Source organism: Acomys minous (assembly GCF_964271855.1).
Source record: "Acomys minous genome assembly, chromosome: 17".
Classification (NCBI taxonomy): Eukaryota; Metazoa; Chordata; class Mammalia; order Rodentia; family Muridae; genus Acomys; species Acomys minous.
In genome coordinates this window covers 26,819,970-26,836,253 of record NC_140500.1, presented here as the reverse complement: position 1 = coordinate 26,836,253, position 16,284 = coordinate 26,819,970, and the positions used below count along the sequence as shown (strand labels likewise).

At 49.3% G+C, this 16,284-nt stretch overlaps 1 protein-coding gene across 31 annotated transcripts in view; it reads right to left on the bottom strand.

Moving 5' to 3' along the window:
• Positions 1-16,284, bottom strand: part of CACNA1C (calcium voltage-gated channel subunit alpha1 C) — a 557,751-nt gene that overhangs the window by 137,919 nt on the left and 403,548 nt on the right. For 16 of the 31 annotated variants that reach the window (XM_084766402.1, XM_084766399.1, XM_084766397.1 and 13 more), the window contains exons 8-9: positions 16,006-16,109; positions 7,955-8,127 (exon numbers count right to left, since the gene is read on the bottom strand). In XM_084766402.1, coding sequence (XP_084622528.1) covers positions 7,955-8,127; positions 16,006-16,109 — 277 coding nt within the window. Of the gene's footprint in view, positions 1-7,954; positions 8,128-15,594; positions 15,699-16,005; positions 16,110-16,284 lie in introns of all 31 variants that reach the window. The other 15 variants (XM_084766416.1, XM_084766396.1, XM_084766413.1 and 12 more) reach the window with 1 other exon arrangement.

Sequence of the window (16,284 nt, the reverse complement as noted above, 5' to 3'; positions counted from 1 at the left end):
TCAGAGAAGTGTAAAAGAAAGGCTGCCAGATAAAGAACGGAGGGTGGAAAATCAATTTATATATCTGATTCCTTATGTACTCTCAGCTGGACCAAATCTTGCCTGCTGCCATTTCAGATCTGACCGAATGACTAGACAGACCCCCAAGTCCTTACTCTTACTTCCTATCCCCTCCCCCTTTCAACCAGTATTTCCTGTCCACCCATGCTCCTCCGAGCTCTTTGCTAGTGCTGGGCCTACAGAAGTTCTTAGAAAAGAATGGACAGCAACAGACACAAGGCACACTCAGGAAGTACTGTGCAGCTGTATACTGGGCTGGGGGAGGGGTGGGGGATGGCAGTACCGGGGAGGAGGGGCAGTCAGCGGAGATGCTCAGAACACTGGGAGCCAAGAGAGGCAGGTTTAAAGTTTAACTTCCCATGCAGAGAAGTCAGGGTGTGTATTGGATCTTTGGAAGAAAGAATGAAGAGACTTTTTGGGGTGCAGACTGGCATGCAGAGACCCCCATGTAATTCCAGAAGTCTAGGAATGGCAGGAGTTAAGACTTCCTTGAATGCCTCAGGGGTCCAGTAGACTAGAGTGACCACTCCAGGTCTGACCCAGACGCCTACGACCTCACCCAAGAGCATGGGAGCAGATCACCAGAACTAGGAGGGTTTGTTTGTTTTTAACAGTTGCTCTTTCTCCTCATTGCACCACCAAAGGAGCATGGGAGAGGCAAGTTGCAGATTATTGAGTGGGGCCTGAAGGGACAAACTTCCTGTTTCCTCGGTCTCCTACCAGTTGGGGTTCCAACAGTGTTGGGACCCCAAACTCCTGTTAGAAGATGAAGATGTGTATGTGTGTGTATACACACACACACACACACACACAATTTTAATTATTATTGAAATTTTCATACTTGCATACAATGAAACATGAACATATCTATCTACCATTCCCCCCTCTAAAGACCACCAACATGTTCCCCTCCCAATTCCATGTCTTATTTTTGGATAACCCATTAAGTCTAATAAGCATAGCCCATATGTGTATGGGTGTGGGGCCACCCACTGCAACACGGGAAACCTACCCAATGGCCTCACACCAGAAAAAGAAAGATTTGCACCTGGCAACTCTCAACTGTCAACAGCTCTTCAGTGAGGGGTGGAAAGCACCTCCCCAGGATGAGGGTTATTCTTGCATTGCTATATCCATTGCATTGCAATGGAGAAGGACACTGAATTCACGGGACAAGTGAAGGGACTGTGGAAATCATAGGTATATATAAATGATCTTACCCCCTCTGCAGGCTCCACACAAAGTGATACAGCTTTCAATGAAGCACAGGATCTTCCAGGCTGTGTGTGTGTTGGGGGAGGGGAACACAGGCATACTGCCTCATCAATAGCACCTGACCCCTAACTTCCCTATCCATGCATAAGAAGAGCAGAGTAAACTGAGGACTTGGCCACAGGGACCCTCTGTCACGACTGACTTTCATGCCTGGCATCTGTCCACCCTCGGCCTCTGCTGGGCACAGGCTATTCACAAGCCTCCGCTCTAGCTGGACCCAGCTGACCTCAGTGAGCACTAATAAATACAGGGAGATGCTAATGAACCATCTGGTGAAAGATGGACCCTTGATTTCTTTTCGTCCTGTGCCTGGTGTTCTGGTGTGCACGTGGTGTGTGTGTGTGTGTGTGTGTGTGTATAAAACAACAATAACATCAACAACAAGAACCCAAAAGAAAATTATCAGAATTCAAATATGTTTTTGGAAATTATAGATATTTAACTTATTACAGTTTTTACGTAAGCTGGGCAAAGTGGCAAACACCTGTTATCTCAGTACTTGGGAGGTAGAAGCAGGAGGATCAGGAGTTCAAAGCCAGCCTAGAGTAAATGTGCCACCATCTCAACCCATCCCCCATCCCCCAGACAGCCCATCTACTTATCCGTCTGTTGAGTCCTGCAGATCTGCAGCAGGAAGAGTTTCTGTCAGTCTGGGCAACAGCTATGACACGAGTCTCAAATGCTTTTTATCCGTGATGGAGTAGAAGGCTAAAGCCTTGCCTTACAGTTTCCCCTTGTAGGGTATCTGGGCAGATTCTTTGGTTTTAGCCTGCCTGGAGGACCTCACCAGAGCCCACCCATACACTGTGGCTGTGTGAGACACAGAATTAGAGAGCTAACTTCTCTCTCCAATAGTTAGGCCAGGAAGTGGTCTCCCAACTGGGGCCCCCATTTTATTACCCAATTCTGAAGGAAACTTTGTGGGTGCTTAGGGTTCTCAGTGGAATTGCTGGGGCCAGCGGACCTGCCTCTGGCTTGACAGGAGCCTGTGTGTCTCCTGGGAGCAGTGTGAGGACAGGGTGGCCTCTAGGTCATGCTGACTTCAGAGTGCTCAGTAAAGAGGAGCAAAGAAACGTGGAAGTGGGATGTCCCTTCAAGGACCCCTGTTACTGGGAGAGCCATGGGAATAGCCCTGGACATAAGCTAGATCCAGCAAAATGCTGACTATACTGTTAAAAAAAAAAGAATTGTTTTAGGATCAAATAACTATGTGCATGTCCTTGACTCATACCTAATGTAAACCAATGATATTCAGATTATGTTTGCAAGCCACATGGGGCTCTTCGTGGGCAACCTGCAGCTCTCCTAGGCCCTCAAATTTCTGTCTTTCAATAATGCATTATTTGGAGTCCTGCAGGGCACACAGCAGGCACATGGTTCTGCGGGTTAATGATGATTGCAAAGTGACTCTACAGAGTCACATTACCAACTACCACTTGTACAAATATTTAATCTTCCCTATTTGTGTGGAAGCTCTGTGTATGGTTCTGCTGTGTGTCCACCTTTACCTGCTCATCCAAATACATATGTGTCTTACAGTTAGCTTCTGAACGCTGGGTGGGCACTTAAGTTGTCTTAGTGATCAAGAAAGGAACTCCCATATGAGTAGATACTTAAAAGGATACACTTTTTTTTTTTGTCTTGAAGAGAAGAAATTACCATCTCTCTCTTTTTACAAAAAACTGTGCTCATTAGCTTACATGTGGATGGGGTGCACATGACACAGCATGTGTGTGAAGGTCAGAGGACAACTCTGTGGGGTTGTTTTTTTCCTTCCAAGCCACTATGTGGGTTTCAGAGATAGAACACTGGTTGTCAAGCACGCACAGCAAGCACTTTCACCTGCTGAGCCACATTTCCGGCTCCCCATCCCTTTATATTCAGCTTTCCCGTCCAATGTCTTCTATCAGAATACAGACTGGACCTGTAAAATAAACTGTGTCATTGGAGCATCTCCGCCAATGACAATGAGCCATATGCATCAGCAATAGTCTTTAATGGATGCCGTGGGAAGGGGTAACTCTCTGAAGCCTAGAGGCAGCCAGCAGGATGGTTAGATCTTATTGCTGTCCTAGTCTTTACCAGATAGAAGAGGAACTTGGAGACCAAGACAGTTGCCCCAAAGGGAAGCTGCCCTTTCTTGTGTCTTTCCCTATGTAGTCTTGGGATGGCTCTTTAGTATCTATCGCGTTGTCACGCCAAGGCCAGTTGCTGTGGCAAGGCCTGGGGCTGACATGACTACAAATGGGGAAACAACTAGGGACTGGGGTGCAGATATGGTCCTGTTTGGGCCACAGGTATGTTGTGTTAATTGTGAGTCTCCTCCTCCTCCCTCCTCTATGGCATCATGAAGGCTCGAGTCTTTAGATCTCTGGCCGCTAAACCACGCCAGCTGAAGAGGATGCCTGCAGTCATGCATAAGGCCATCCTAGGGGGATGAAGAACCCAAGAGCTGAAGAAGTAGCTTTGGCCAACATTTCCTTACACTATTTCCAGCCTCACCTCACTGGTCTTCCAGCGGTGCCAACCTTCTCCCTCTGGTTTCCCGCTAGCCCTCCCATCTCACTTTGCAAATCTTTCTAGCTGGCTTTTTTTTTTTAATTAGCCAGCTTTCAAACCTTGGCCTCAGTTCTTGGCCTTACATCATCTCCAGTCACTCTTTCCCTAATGATTTCACACAGACAAATGTGTTTCAGTGCCTTCTCTATGTCGCTGAGCCCCCCACCCTACCCCACATTACAGCTCAGTGTCAGAGCTTTTTCTTGCCAGTTACCTACTCAACATTTCCTTCTGCACATTTCATGGGCATTTCCTTCAAACCTAGAGGTCCGAGTTGCCTTTCTTCACATCCTTGCCCTAATTGGCCCTTTTCCTTATGCCAGTAAATGGCAATTCCGTTCTTACATCGCCTTGGAATATCCTCCACTTTTCTCTCTCATGCCCCGTATTTTACCTTTCAGCAAATGATGTCATCTTGGATTATCGCCTCCTCTGTCATCTCTAGGAAGTTCCCTCTCGGCCAACCCCTGCCCTGGTGGCCACAGGGATCCTCTTAACCACGTGCCAGACTCCCCACTTCTCTCCTCAATAGCTCCAGCGGCCTCTTGGCTTATTTCCATCTCAGACTCAGATTCTCATGTCAACAACCACAGGGTCATCTCCCAGCTCTCCACCACTTCCTGCCTCACCGCTGCCCTAAGACCCAACTGCGTGGGGGCTCATTTCTGCTCCCAGATGCACCAGCCATGCTCCATCCCTTCCCTTAACATCACCCTTCCCTCTTCCTGGAGGGATCCCTTCCCAGATAGCTGCCTGTTTGACCTTCAAACCTTCCTTTCCACACATACCCTTCTCAGTAGAGTATGCCGTGACCGCCGGCCCCTCTCACCACTCACACACTAGTCAGTCTATTCTCCATCCCCATCAGAGCATTACTTCTACGGAGGCAGGGGGTTAACTGCTTTGTTCATTGTTTTATCACCAGTGCCAACAACAGTGCCTGAGAAAGCAGATCTTTAAATTATGGCTGGCTGGTAAGAGTAACTGGAGTCTGTTTATGTAGAGTTTACTTTATACATAATTTACTGAATTTTTCTCTAATCTTTTAAGGGAAGCTCTCCCGACTAATGCCTTCTCTCTGTTATCTTCCAGCCTCTAATTCTTCTACCTCTCGGTGGCTCTGTATCTTTTCTTAGGAAAGTTGACTGATGGCTTCACTCAGGTTTGCTCAGCTGCTGCAGAGTGACGTGTCACTCACTGAGTTGTCCCCACAATGCAGCCAGCATCACCTCCAAGTGATCCATGGCTGATAGGGAATAGGGATGCTGGCATCAGCTCGGTTGGTAAGGCACCTGTGCAGTGAGCACTTGTAATCCCAGTGGTGTGCAAGTGGAAACAGGCAGATCCCTACAGCTGCCTGGCTGGCCAGCCTGATCAGTCAGTCCCAGGCTCCAGTGAAAGACCCTGTATAAAAAATTCAAGGTGGATGAATTCGGGATGGTATCTGAGGTTGACCCCTGTCCTCCATATTCATGTGAAGGTGTGTGCATGCATCCACACACAGGAATGCACTTTTTCACTCATGTGTGATACACACAAGCATACAAGCAGCTTTTACTCTCTCTCTCTCTCTCTCTCTCTCTCTCTCTCTCTCTCTCTCTCTCTCTCTCTGTCTCACACACACACACACACACACACACACGTTTTGTTTCTGAACTGAAAAGAACTGGTAAAAAAAATCTCATAGTATAATCTTTTAGACATTTCAAAAACTAGAGCTGTGCTATTTAAAACATACGGATTTCTTCCAATGTATTTGTTTCCATAAGGAAGTCCTAAAGAGACAAGAACAATTTCTAAGCCGCAGAATTGGCAGCATTTCTGCAAGTAGGGAATATACAAATGGAAAGTTGTATATAGACATAGAATCCAGCCCCTCTCTTCCTCCATCCATGTGTGAACTAGAGGGCTACTCCCTGCGAGGTCTTCCTTGGATTTAATAATGAAATCACATTCGCTCCATGTTTATTGGGAATCCTGAGAACTCATCCCAGCTTTGTTCTCAAGCCCCACCTTCCCCTTTATTATGTGTTAACTACTTCACTTTCCATCCCTTGCTTCTTTGGCTCTTGGTTTCCCTGCTCCACCCCCCTGGAATAGAGCCTCCAACGTCTCCCTTTATGTGGGATCTAGAAGCCCACTTCAGTCTTCCTAAGTGGGGGCTGACGGGGACAGGAAGCCATCTCCAAACATTCCTCCAGTCACCGGGAAGCAGTCTGGGAGAGAGGTGGGTCTTTGGAGTCTACTCCTCTGGATGTTTCGGCTTCAGGAAACCTTGGCTGTGAGCAGGCACTGCTCGAGACTGCTAGTACAATCTGCTTCAGTGGCAGGCAAGGCGTGCTCCATGCTGGGAACTCTGCTTGGAACCCACTCAAATAGTGGGCAAGATGGAGAAGCAGCCTGTGTTCTTGGAAGCTCTTAATTTAACAGGGAACAACACACCCATGCCATTCTGTGGATGGCAACTGGCTGTGAAGTCCATATTGTCCACTTCCGCATGACACACACCAAGAAAACGTTTATTGCCGTGAATCCTGAGCCAAGACATTGACCCCTCTGCAAACCCCTCTGTGACTCCCAGGCCAACTCACTTTTTTCCTGTCCCACTCAATGGCACAAAGTAATCCACTACCCTTCAGTTCCATCAATAACTTAACAGAAGCCGACATGCAGCTTTCCAGAAAAACCCTCAGTGGTGTCATTGCTCATTGTAATACCCCAGCAATGGCCTCATCTCCCAGCTTGCAAAACTACTCAGCGGAGCATGAAGGCTTCCTTGGGTTATTAAATTACATCGTTCCCAGTCCCTTGCTGTTTATGTGTTTTAATTTTGTCTTTGTACCTTGAGCAGGGTTATAAGAAGGGGGTAGTTGATAGATTTATTGCACCAGTCTTTGGAGCAAGAGAGCCAACTCTGCTAGCACCTCTGGCTCTCTTCTTCCTCCACCTATTCTCCTAATGCTGGTGTAAGCTCTTCCTGAGTCCTTCTGCTCAGAGGCAGGGTCTGTTTTGCTACCCTCACCTGCATGGCTCTGAGCTCTAGGTGCCCAATGTTTAAGAAAATTTGCTTTTATAATCATGCTGCTTGAAAGGACAGAAATGCAACTCTTCAAACGTGTAAAATGCAAGACAAGTGCAGAGCACAGAAGCATAGGAAGACTATTAGATCCACACAGATCAAGGCCCCAGGAAAAATGCAGAGCAGTTAGCGCTAACCCAAAGGTTCTAAGATGCCCCATGCATCGCAGTCTTTGGTTAACTCACTCTAGGACTCCTGAGTCAGGGGGTTGGGCAGGAGCCCAAGACTTTGCATTTCTACTAAGTATCAGCTGCCACCACTGGTCCAGGATCCCACTCTGAAAGCTACTGGGTCAATCAGATTAAGGTTTGACTTTCCATGATTTGTATCAAATATTTGCAGTCACTTCTTATTCCCATTTTTATCCCAGCTGTAGGCTTCCTGGCCATCTGCCAGGAGAAAAACCAGAGGAAATGATGTGGCTCTGTGTCTTTGTCTAATTCCTCTGCATTTTCTCCAATGTTCCCTCCTGGAAGCATTTCCTCAGGTTCTTGACTATAACTTACTGACTCAGTGAGAAAAGCAGATTCTATTCTTCTGGAGACATCTGGGGTCAGGGGTGGGGGGTCAGGGGAGGAACCAGGGAGGCCTCTGCCAGCGTAGAGAGAATTCTGCTCAGGCACATATCTCTCCAAGCAGCTGGCTAGGTGGAAACTGCTCCCAAGGAACAGGAACAGGCCACCTGACCCTGCCGTAAGAGCCCACAGGAGAGGCATGTCTCACTCACCATAGGACAAACTCAACGGTGTTTTCAGGTCAAAGCTCCTAAATGGAAGATAAGGTTTTCCCATACTAGCGGGAGTGACTTCCCATCTGACTAAATTCCTATGGGCAGCGAATGACAGTGACCGTTGAGAAGAACGCTCCCCAGAATCACTGACCATGGGCTAGAGAGAAAGGCCGGTGGGTGGGAAACATCTACCGGCTCACCGCTCTTCTCATCCCAAACCCCAGGCAAAGAGAAGGGAGATGGCCGCTCACTGTTTCGGGGCTTGTCTTCATCCATGCCCTCGTCCTCATTCTCCGGGTCAATGTCCTCCGCCTGGGTGATCCAGTCCAGGTAGCCTTTGAGGTCTTCTTCGAGCTGTTGCTTCTCTCGAAGCTTCTGGAAATCCCCTCGGGCTTTGGCTTTCTCCCTCTCTTTGGAAAACTCTCTGGTGTGTGAGAGAGAGAGAGGGGGGAGTGGGGCAGGGCAGCGCAGAAGGATGATCAACCGGGAGGAAGGAGAGATGGAGAGGAAGGGAGACAAGACAGCCGTTAATTGCGTCGTGTGGAGGACCCTATCCAAATCACCCTCTTTCCACAGACAGCTATCTCCACCACCCAGGTCTGCCTTCACTCCCACAAGAGAGGGGAGCGTTGAGAGCATGCTCTTGATACAGGCCAGGAAACTCTAAGGGGTTCAGGTCTCCCCACTCACTTTCTAGTCATAATAGGCATTGCCTGCGAATTACAGCAACCCTCCAAAAAGCGGGAGACCCCTTCCAAACAGGCACTCTATCAGGCCTCTACACCCAGGAAACATGGGTCACCCATGACTAGGTGACACCTTTTAAAAGAGATGACAAAGCATCTTCAAATGACACGGATTGTTAGGACCCAGTGATGACAGAGCTCACTTACTGGTACTGGGGCTCAGAGACAAGAATCCCAGCCCCACCCTGCCCCTGGTTTTAGTGATGTCTCCATGATAGTTTGATAACAGCCAAGTTTAAAATATTTACACCATAAAAACTAGCCAATGCGATGGATAAGGGCATTTCCCCCACAGAAGGGTGGTAAATAGTCACCAATATTGCCCATTGTCTAGGGGCTTAGTAGATTTCATCTCCCCACTCTCTGTTGTCATGGCTACCATCCCCTCTATGGTCCTTAGCATGCCTGGAGGGAGTTCAACCCACATGGATACCCATAAAGATTCCAAACACAAGAAAATGCCCTGGGGCCTGCCTTTTGGGTTAAAGCAATCTACTCAGTATGTAAAATGAATCTGGCCTGAAAGTTAAGGTAGCAGTTTAAAGCCATCATCAGCAGACACTGTAGTTTGCAGGGACTTGGGGCAAGAAGGAATCCTATAGGAAGCTGTCTTCTCGCCTGTGCGTGATGGTGATGTGGTCCTTCCTTTCTCTAACTGAATTCTGAAAGGATCGGGCTTGGAGGGGAGGCAGCAAGAGAAAAACTAGTTCTCAGCTGCTGCAGCAGGTCTGGGCGCGTACCCCTGAACATTGAAAATGGGGCCATTGGTGGAGGGTGGGGTGGGGTGTGCATGTGACCTCTCTGGTGTCTTGACTAATTCCTGGGCCATGGCTCCTGTGTCTGTTCTCAGCAAGAGCCCGATTTAGGACAACAGGCTTTGAAAACAGAGTCTCCGTGCTGTAGAAGAAAGGCATCTTGGAGGAAATCATGTCACCAAGGAACTCCCAGGGGACAAAAGGCTCAGGTAAGCCCAGTGTTATATATGGGAGGCTCTGTTGGCATACATCACCTGCCCAGTGTTTGCATTTTGCCTGTGATAGTTGGCAGAGGCCAGGCTTCAGCAGCCGCTGTTGTGGTGAAATGGGGTTGAGAGCTGGGAGGAGCCTAGGGGATGTTTGAATTGGGAGAATTGGGGCTCTGGAGTTAATGAGTTGTCTTCAACTACCTCCTAAATGATGCTCTGGTTTGGATGGAATTTTCTTCTCAAATCTGATTGAATCCAATTATAATCGGATTGAACTTGCTATTTTGTGGGCTTCCTGCCAAGCAGCGGGTACTTTTATTTCCTTCCCAGGAACCTGGATTGACAGACCATAGTGGAGCTAGGCACTGGCTTGTGCTTTGCTCGTCCTGCTTTTGTTGTTGGGGCGGACATGGAAACATGCCAGCCCCTTCTTGCCTTGCCTTCTTACCTTGGTGAAACCTCCCCCTCCTCGACCTAACTCTCTGAAGACAATAGATTCATAGTGCACCTCTCTCCCTATGCAAATAAAAAAATGCACCCAAGGCTCCTCTCCTGCAACCTCTCTGCCTACACCCACATACTTCTTTGCCCCTTTCCCCTGGAGTGGGTTTGAGTGAGTTTCAAAGGGATAAAGTTGCTAAGAGAGTCCTTTAGCTCTTCTGGATGTTTCCTCAGAGTTCAATCTCTGGTTACAAGACGCCTACCATCCTTCTTACATGGCTGGGAGAACAGGCCTAGGATTCAGCTGTACTCAGGAGGTAGTTAGGAGGGTGCTCGCTGTCCACACCTCCAGATCTGTGGGAACACTAAGCAGTCACAGGGAAGAAAGGAGAAGAGGACACCTGCAAGCTTCTATGGGCTTGTCTGTGTTTGCTCCTCTAGAGGAAGGACACGCTGTTGGCAGAAGGGCAGGAGATGTGGTCTGGCCAGCGAGACAACATGGGGCTTTGAGAGCACCGTGGGCTGGGATGCAGCCACATTGTGGTTGGGTGAGTCTCCAGGCTGCACATGGTGCTGATCCACTGGGTGACAGTGCCTGGTTCTCCTTCCTCTCCTGGATGTCCGACCTGTGCCTGTTCTGGAAACTGAGCTAATGAAAAGCCAGCCTGACAGGCTGTGCCCCGCCAGGGGCCAGAGCCAGCACGACACTCAGTCACTACTGCAGGGTTTGCCACAAGGCAGGAGTGCTTCTGTCACTAGCAATGGCCAAGATAAAATAAGGGAGGAGGAGCTGTCGGTGCTCCCTTATGGAAAGCACAGGACAGGATGTGGGGTGGGACTAATTACTTCTGACCATGTGATCCTAGGCCATTTGAAAACCAATATTGAGTAGATAAATAGTATCTCTGCTATTTCTGGGTTTGCTAAACTTCCTTTGACCTTCATGTATGGTTATGCATGTAATAGCAAAAACAAAAAACCAAAGTCCCCCAAAACAAAACCCCAAAAAAACAAAACAAAACCAAGAACGAGTCATATACTTCTTGCTGACGTCAGACAAGGTGAGGAGCTCTCACTCAGTTCTCGTCTTCATTTACGGTCAGCCTATCTAGTACCTTTGTTGTTGCTGTTGTATTTTGGGGCTGTTTATTAGAGATTTCACTGTTTAAATGGCCCCATGCATAGCTCTATCGACATGTCTTAGTCGGATTAAGCTCACTCAGGCATGGGTTCCAGCGCTGGTGGCCATGCATCTAATGCTAACGAGTGGGTGAGAGTTACTAAAAAAGTTGTGTGCGGCAACATGCACAGGGCTGTGTTAATCGGTTGCCAAAGGAGACCAGATCCTCATTAACAGGCATCTACCCCTGCGCTTTGCAGTGGCGGCCCAGTGTTCACCGACGCGTTGTCCAGTATGAACTGGCAGAACACACCACTGAATGATGAGAAAATCAAGTCAGTGTGGCCCCCTCTCCTGCTCCCGCCATCGCGTGTGCTGGCCTCCTTCTCTGTCTGGACTGGACCTCAGTGTGGCCCCCTCTCCTGCTCCTGCCATCGTGTGTGCTGGCCTCCTTCTCGATCTGGACTGGACCTCAGTGTGGCCCCCTCTCCCGCTCCTGCCATCGTGTGTGCTGGCCTCCTTCTCCATCTGGACTGGACCTCAGTGTGGCCCCCTCTCCCGCTCCTGTCATTGCATGTGCTGGCTTCCTTCTCCATCTGGACTGGACCTCAGTGTGGCCCCCTCTCCTGCTCCCGCCATCATGTGTGCTGGCCTCCTTCTCTGTCTGGAGCTCAGTGTGGCCTCCTCTCCTGCTCCCGCCATCACGTGTGCTGGCCTCCTTCTCCATCTGGACTGGACCTCAGTGTGGCCCCCTCTCCCGCTCCTGTCATTGCATGTGCTGGCTTCCTTCTCCATCTGGACTGGACCTCAGTGTGGCCCCCTCTCCTGCTCCCGCCATCATGTGTGCTGGCCTCCTTCTCTGTCTGAACCTCAGTGTGGCCTCCTCTCCTGCTCCCGCCATCACGTGTGCTGGCCTCCTTCTCCATCTGGACTGGACCTCAGTGTGGCCCCCTCTCCTGCTCCCGCCATCGCGTGTGCTGGCCTCCTTCTCTGTCTGGATGTTCTGTTTTAACAGTGCATCCATCATGGTCCAGGTACACTTTCAAGCTGCCACTCTCCCACCCATCAGGGCCTCTGCTTTTTAAGGCAAGAGATCTGCCTGTCTCCTGATAGGAAAAGGGATGCGGGGGGGGGGGGGGCAGTTACCCAGGTAAGAGATTCTGGATGCAGATACAGCCAAAGGTCCAAGTTTCAGAATCCCGACTTCTGCTCCCCCACCCACAGCTTCCAATGCAGTTTCCAAAGTCTCACAGTCATTGTTTTGACTCTAGTGGGCTGGAGACCGGGGTTTCTGGAGGAGAAAGTAATTCTGACCCAGCTGTTACCTGCACTGATGCCAGACCTGTGCCTTGCATAGGGTGGATATGAAAATCAATACCTAACACGGAAGATTTTTTTTTTTTTTGAAGAGTCCAAGAGCTGTAAGTTCTTCACACTGTGTGTTCTATGCGGTCTCACCAGAAAGAAGGGTTTGTACCCTGAGGCAACCAAAATCTCGGAATTTCTCCCTTTACAATAGCAATATTTTAGGGTGGCAGCCTACTCTGAGCAGAATACACCGGGCACACTTTAGCCCTTATGAGGACAGGCTATTTCACTGAGCTGTGAAAGTGTATTGTTCTTAATTGATGGATATAGGGTTCACACCCCAACCCTTCAGTCACAGACTATGTCACAGCTCCAGCTGAGCCACCTCTGCTCTTAGCACCCATTAGGGTCTGCCGTTTCCAGTCCTCCCACTGAGCAACTGGTCCCCCTGGGCCAGCCAGGCAGCATTTCCCAACTTTTCCTTGGACATTTTCTGTTCCCTACAGAAGCATATAGATTGCTTCTGTTACATCTCTCCTACATCCTTCCACCTTTGTAGTGTCTGATCCTTAGCCCCGCCCCCCCACTTCCTCCTGTAATGGGCTAGGGTAGGTATACCATGAAAGTTACAGGAAGGGGCTGTGCACTGATGGTGTTCTGGTCCAGCCCTCCATCCTCTAAGTTTTTGCATTAGGATGGATGCAGCTTTCTCCCCTAACCTCATTCTTCTGTGAAATAGAAACGTGAGTAGCATGCAGTTCAGGGAGCCGTCATGAAGAATAAATAAGCCAACATGGGAGATGTGCAGAGCACAGGCCTTGACACAACATGGGGGAGACAGCTCAGCTACCCTACAGAGAGTGCATTTCATGGGCCCTCAGACTTTCTGAATATTCTGGAAGGTTAGTCTAATTGAGGTCCACCTGATGAATGAGTGTGACTCTCCCCACCCCCACCCGCAATACTTATGGTTAACTGTTACACTGCTGTCTTGATTAATGAGGGTGCCAACTTCAAACTACCGCCAGTGTGATCAACCAACAGGAGCTTATTTCCGGGATTGTGTGTCACCACACAGGTTGGAGGCAATGAATACAGAATAACTGGCCCTTGACAAAAAGCCAGAAGGGGCAGATGACTGCTAACAGACACCTGCCTGGCCAGGCAATGGCTCCATGGCTGTTTTTGGCGCTGCCAGAAACACATTGTAACTTTGAGAGTGGTTGGGTGCTAGAAGGTTCCAGAACAGATTGAATTCTGGTTCACGGGTGTAGAGGCTAAAGAGCCTCTATATTTCTGTCCCACGTCACTTAAATGTATGCATAGCTATCCTCATTTGATCTATGCAAGATAGAGGGTGATTTCAAAATGACCTTTCCATCAGTATCAGCAGCTACCCCTTTGGTTTCCCTGATTTGGCACCAGCAGGTTGGCTGTGCCGCTGGGAAGTGGGGGTGGCAGTGGCTGGAGTCTGGTACTCATCCTTCATTGGTGGATTCCTAGAGAAACTATACATGCTCAGATTTGGTTCCTGACATCTGAGGGATTGGTTTTTGGCTTAGAGCTCTGGGCAATACTACAACCAAGCTCTTTCAATGTAGATCTAGTGGGCAGTGATAAGCAAACAGGAGCCAAACTAAGACTCCAGGCCCAGGTCTGCTGATTGCAGAAAAGTGACACCTCTCAGCTCGTGTTACTCCTGTTTAAAAGCTGGGGTGCTCAGTACGGTTTCCGCGTGCCGGGGAGCACTGGCTGTACGCCAGCCCTTGTGCTGAGCATTCTACAGGACACTCCTGCTCATCCTACAGTGGCAGCCACCTGTGAGTTGTTGGTCTCTTCATTTTTTTCGGGGGGGGGGGACATGGAAATGAAGGTTTAAAAGGACAAGGTCACCAGATGTCACGCATCAAGTGAACACGGAGCTAGAATGGCCAGATTTCTGTCTCAGAAGGAGATAATGAGTTTGATTTTCTTCCAACGCTATCTGTGAGATCCATGTATAAACAACAGGCCATTTTCTTGTGCTGGGAGACAAAAAGGGACCCCAGGCAACCTCCAGGCAGCTAACTGGGAGCTTATATATTACTCCGCGTCCCCTTCACCCTGCTCTCCTATGTGGTCTCATCTCGGCAAAAGGCAAGATGCCACCCAGACGGACCGTGGGGTGGGGGGATGAAGAAGGAGTAGGCTCTTTTCTTCACCCCTTTTGCGACTGAACCCCATGCCCTGGCCACGGTGGGAGCGAGAGCGCTACCCAGGCTGCATGGACAGCAGACAGTGCCCGCCTCCTTCCTTGTTCCTGAGCTGCCCTCAGCAGGAAGTCCCTAGGTACCTGGGAAGACTATGACATCAGCTGGCCTGTCCAAGCAGGGCGGAAATAGATCTCCCACCTCCCTCTATGACAGAGTCAGTAGGTGAGTCCCCTAGTAGAGGGCCAGAGGGTCACCAGGAGCATTTAGGTGTCAGGTCTTGGCAAGGCTGGCATGAGCTAGTGCAAAAGGTGGCCGAGGAGATGCCCCAGGTCCCCATGATGAGACAAGGTAGCCGTCCTTGGGGTCTCGATGCCTCAGCTATGAGCTGCTCTTCCACTGCAGATTGCATCTGAGCAAGGGATGAAAACAGTGGCCGTCTAGATAGATTTAAAGGAAAATAAGTGATGCCTCATCTATAATCTCATAATAACCTGTGGCTTTAAACATTATGCGTCCTTTGTATTTAGAAAGGGAAACATGAAAGGTGGACTGCTTGGCCTTGAAACGATAATTAGACTTTTAGCCTGTATTTGTTTGGACACATACGTGCATGTACACATATGCACACATACACACAGGCCGCAGAGTTTTGGTCGTCTTTGTTTTTGACAATGCTGGGATGGAACACAGGGGGTGTACGTGCTGGGCTAGTGCTCTGCCACTGAGCTATCCTCCCAATCCTACCAGTATTTTAAACCAAACTCTGCCTTCACTGGCCTGTTTACTTAATACACGTGACTTGAGGCCCACATTATTTGCCTGCAGATGACAGCTGGCTTGTGACACCTGCTCTTAGTGTGTGAGGCGGGATAGGGGGTGGGAGCAGGTATCTCTTCCTCAGGGTCCGCCACCCACACCTATGGCTTAACTCCCATGCACTTAACCCTCTTCACAGTCAGGCCAAAGACCTTCACTTCAAGGCTCCTGGGTGACCCTTTACCCCAGGTTCATCAGAGCCGGAAGCAGAATAGTGCCAGGAATAGCAGAGAGAATAAAATAAAGATGAATGGAAAAAAAAAACAAAAACAAAAACCAAGACCGTTTCCTTGGTCCTGCTTACCCGCTAAGAACACCGAGAACCAAGTTAAGTACAAAAAATGACCCTATGATGATTAGTGTAACAAAATAGATCCAGGGCCAGTCCCTTCCTACGGCATCATTGACCTGGAAGAACGGAATTATGGTTAGTCAGGCACACACAGCAACCGAGCACGGCCAAGCGCCAGCCACCGGCTCCCCAACGCTGAGCTGAGCAGCGTGGGACCCGGGATCCTCAAGGTACAACTCAGGCTTAAACCGCCTGCGCAGCCAATGGTCAGAATCTGTGCTTGTACGGAGAACTGTGGTTTTTCCCCCCCGTTTTCCTGGGCCTGTTAGGGTCCCATCTCTGAGGATTGTGCCATTGAACGCGGTGGAACCTGGGACCTTGCTCGGCTGCCTTGTCAAGAGGACACAGGAACGATCAGCTTACCCGCTCAAAACACCGAGAACCAGATTTAGAACGAAAAAGGATCCAAAGATGACCAGACTGACAAAATACACCCAGGGCAACTCATAGCCCATAGCGTCTTGCATCTGGAAAGATGAAGGAGAGTTAGGACAGAGCAAGCAAAGTGGAGGGCAAAGACAGGCAGGAAGCGAGGAGGAGTGTGAACAGACCCATAGGAGGCGAGGGGGCTGAACTTGGCTTTTGTTAAGTGGACCAAGAGCTGCCGCTATCTTTGGCTTCATCCCTACTCAAAATCCCTCC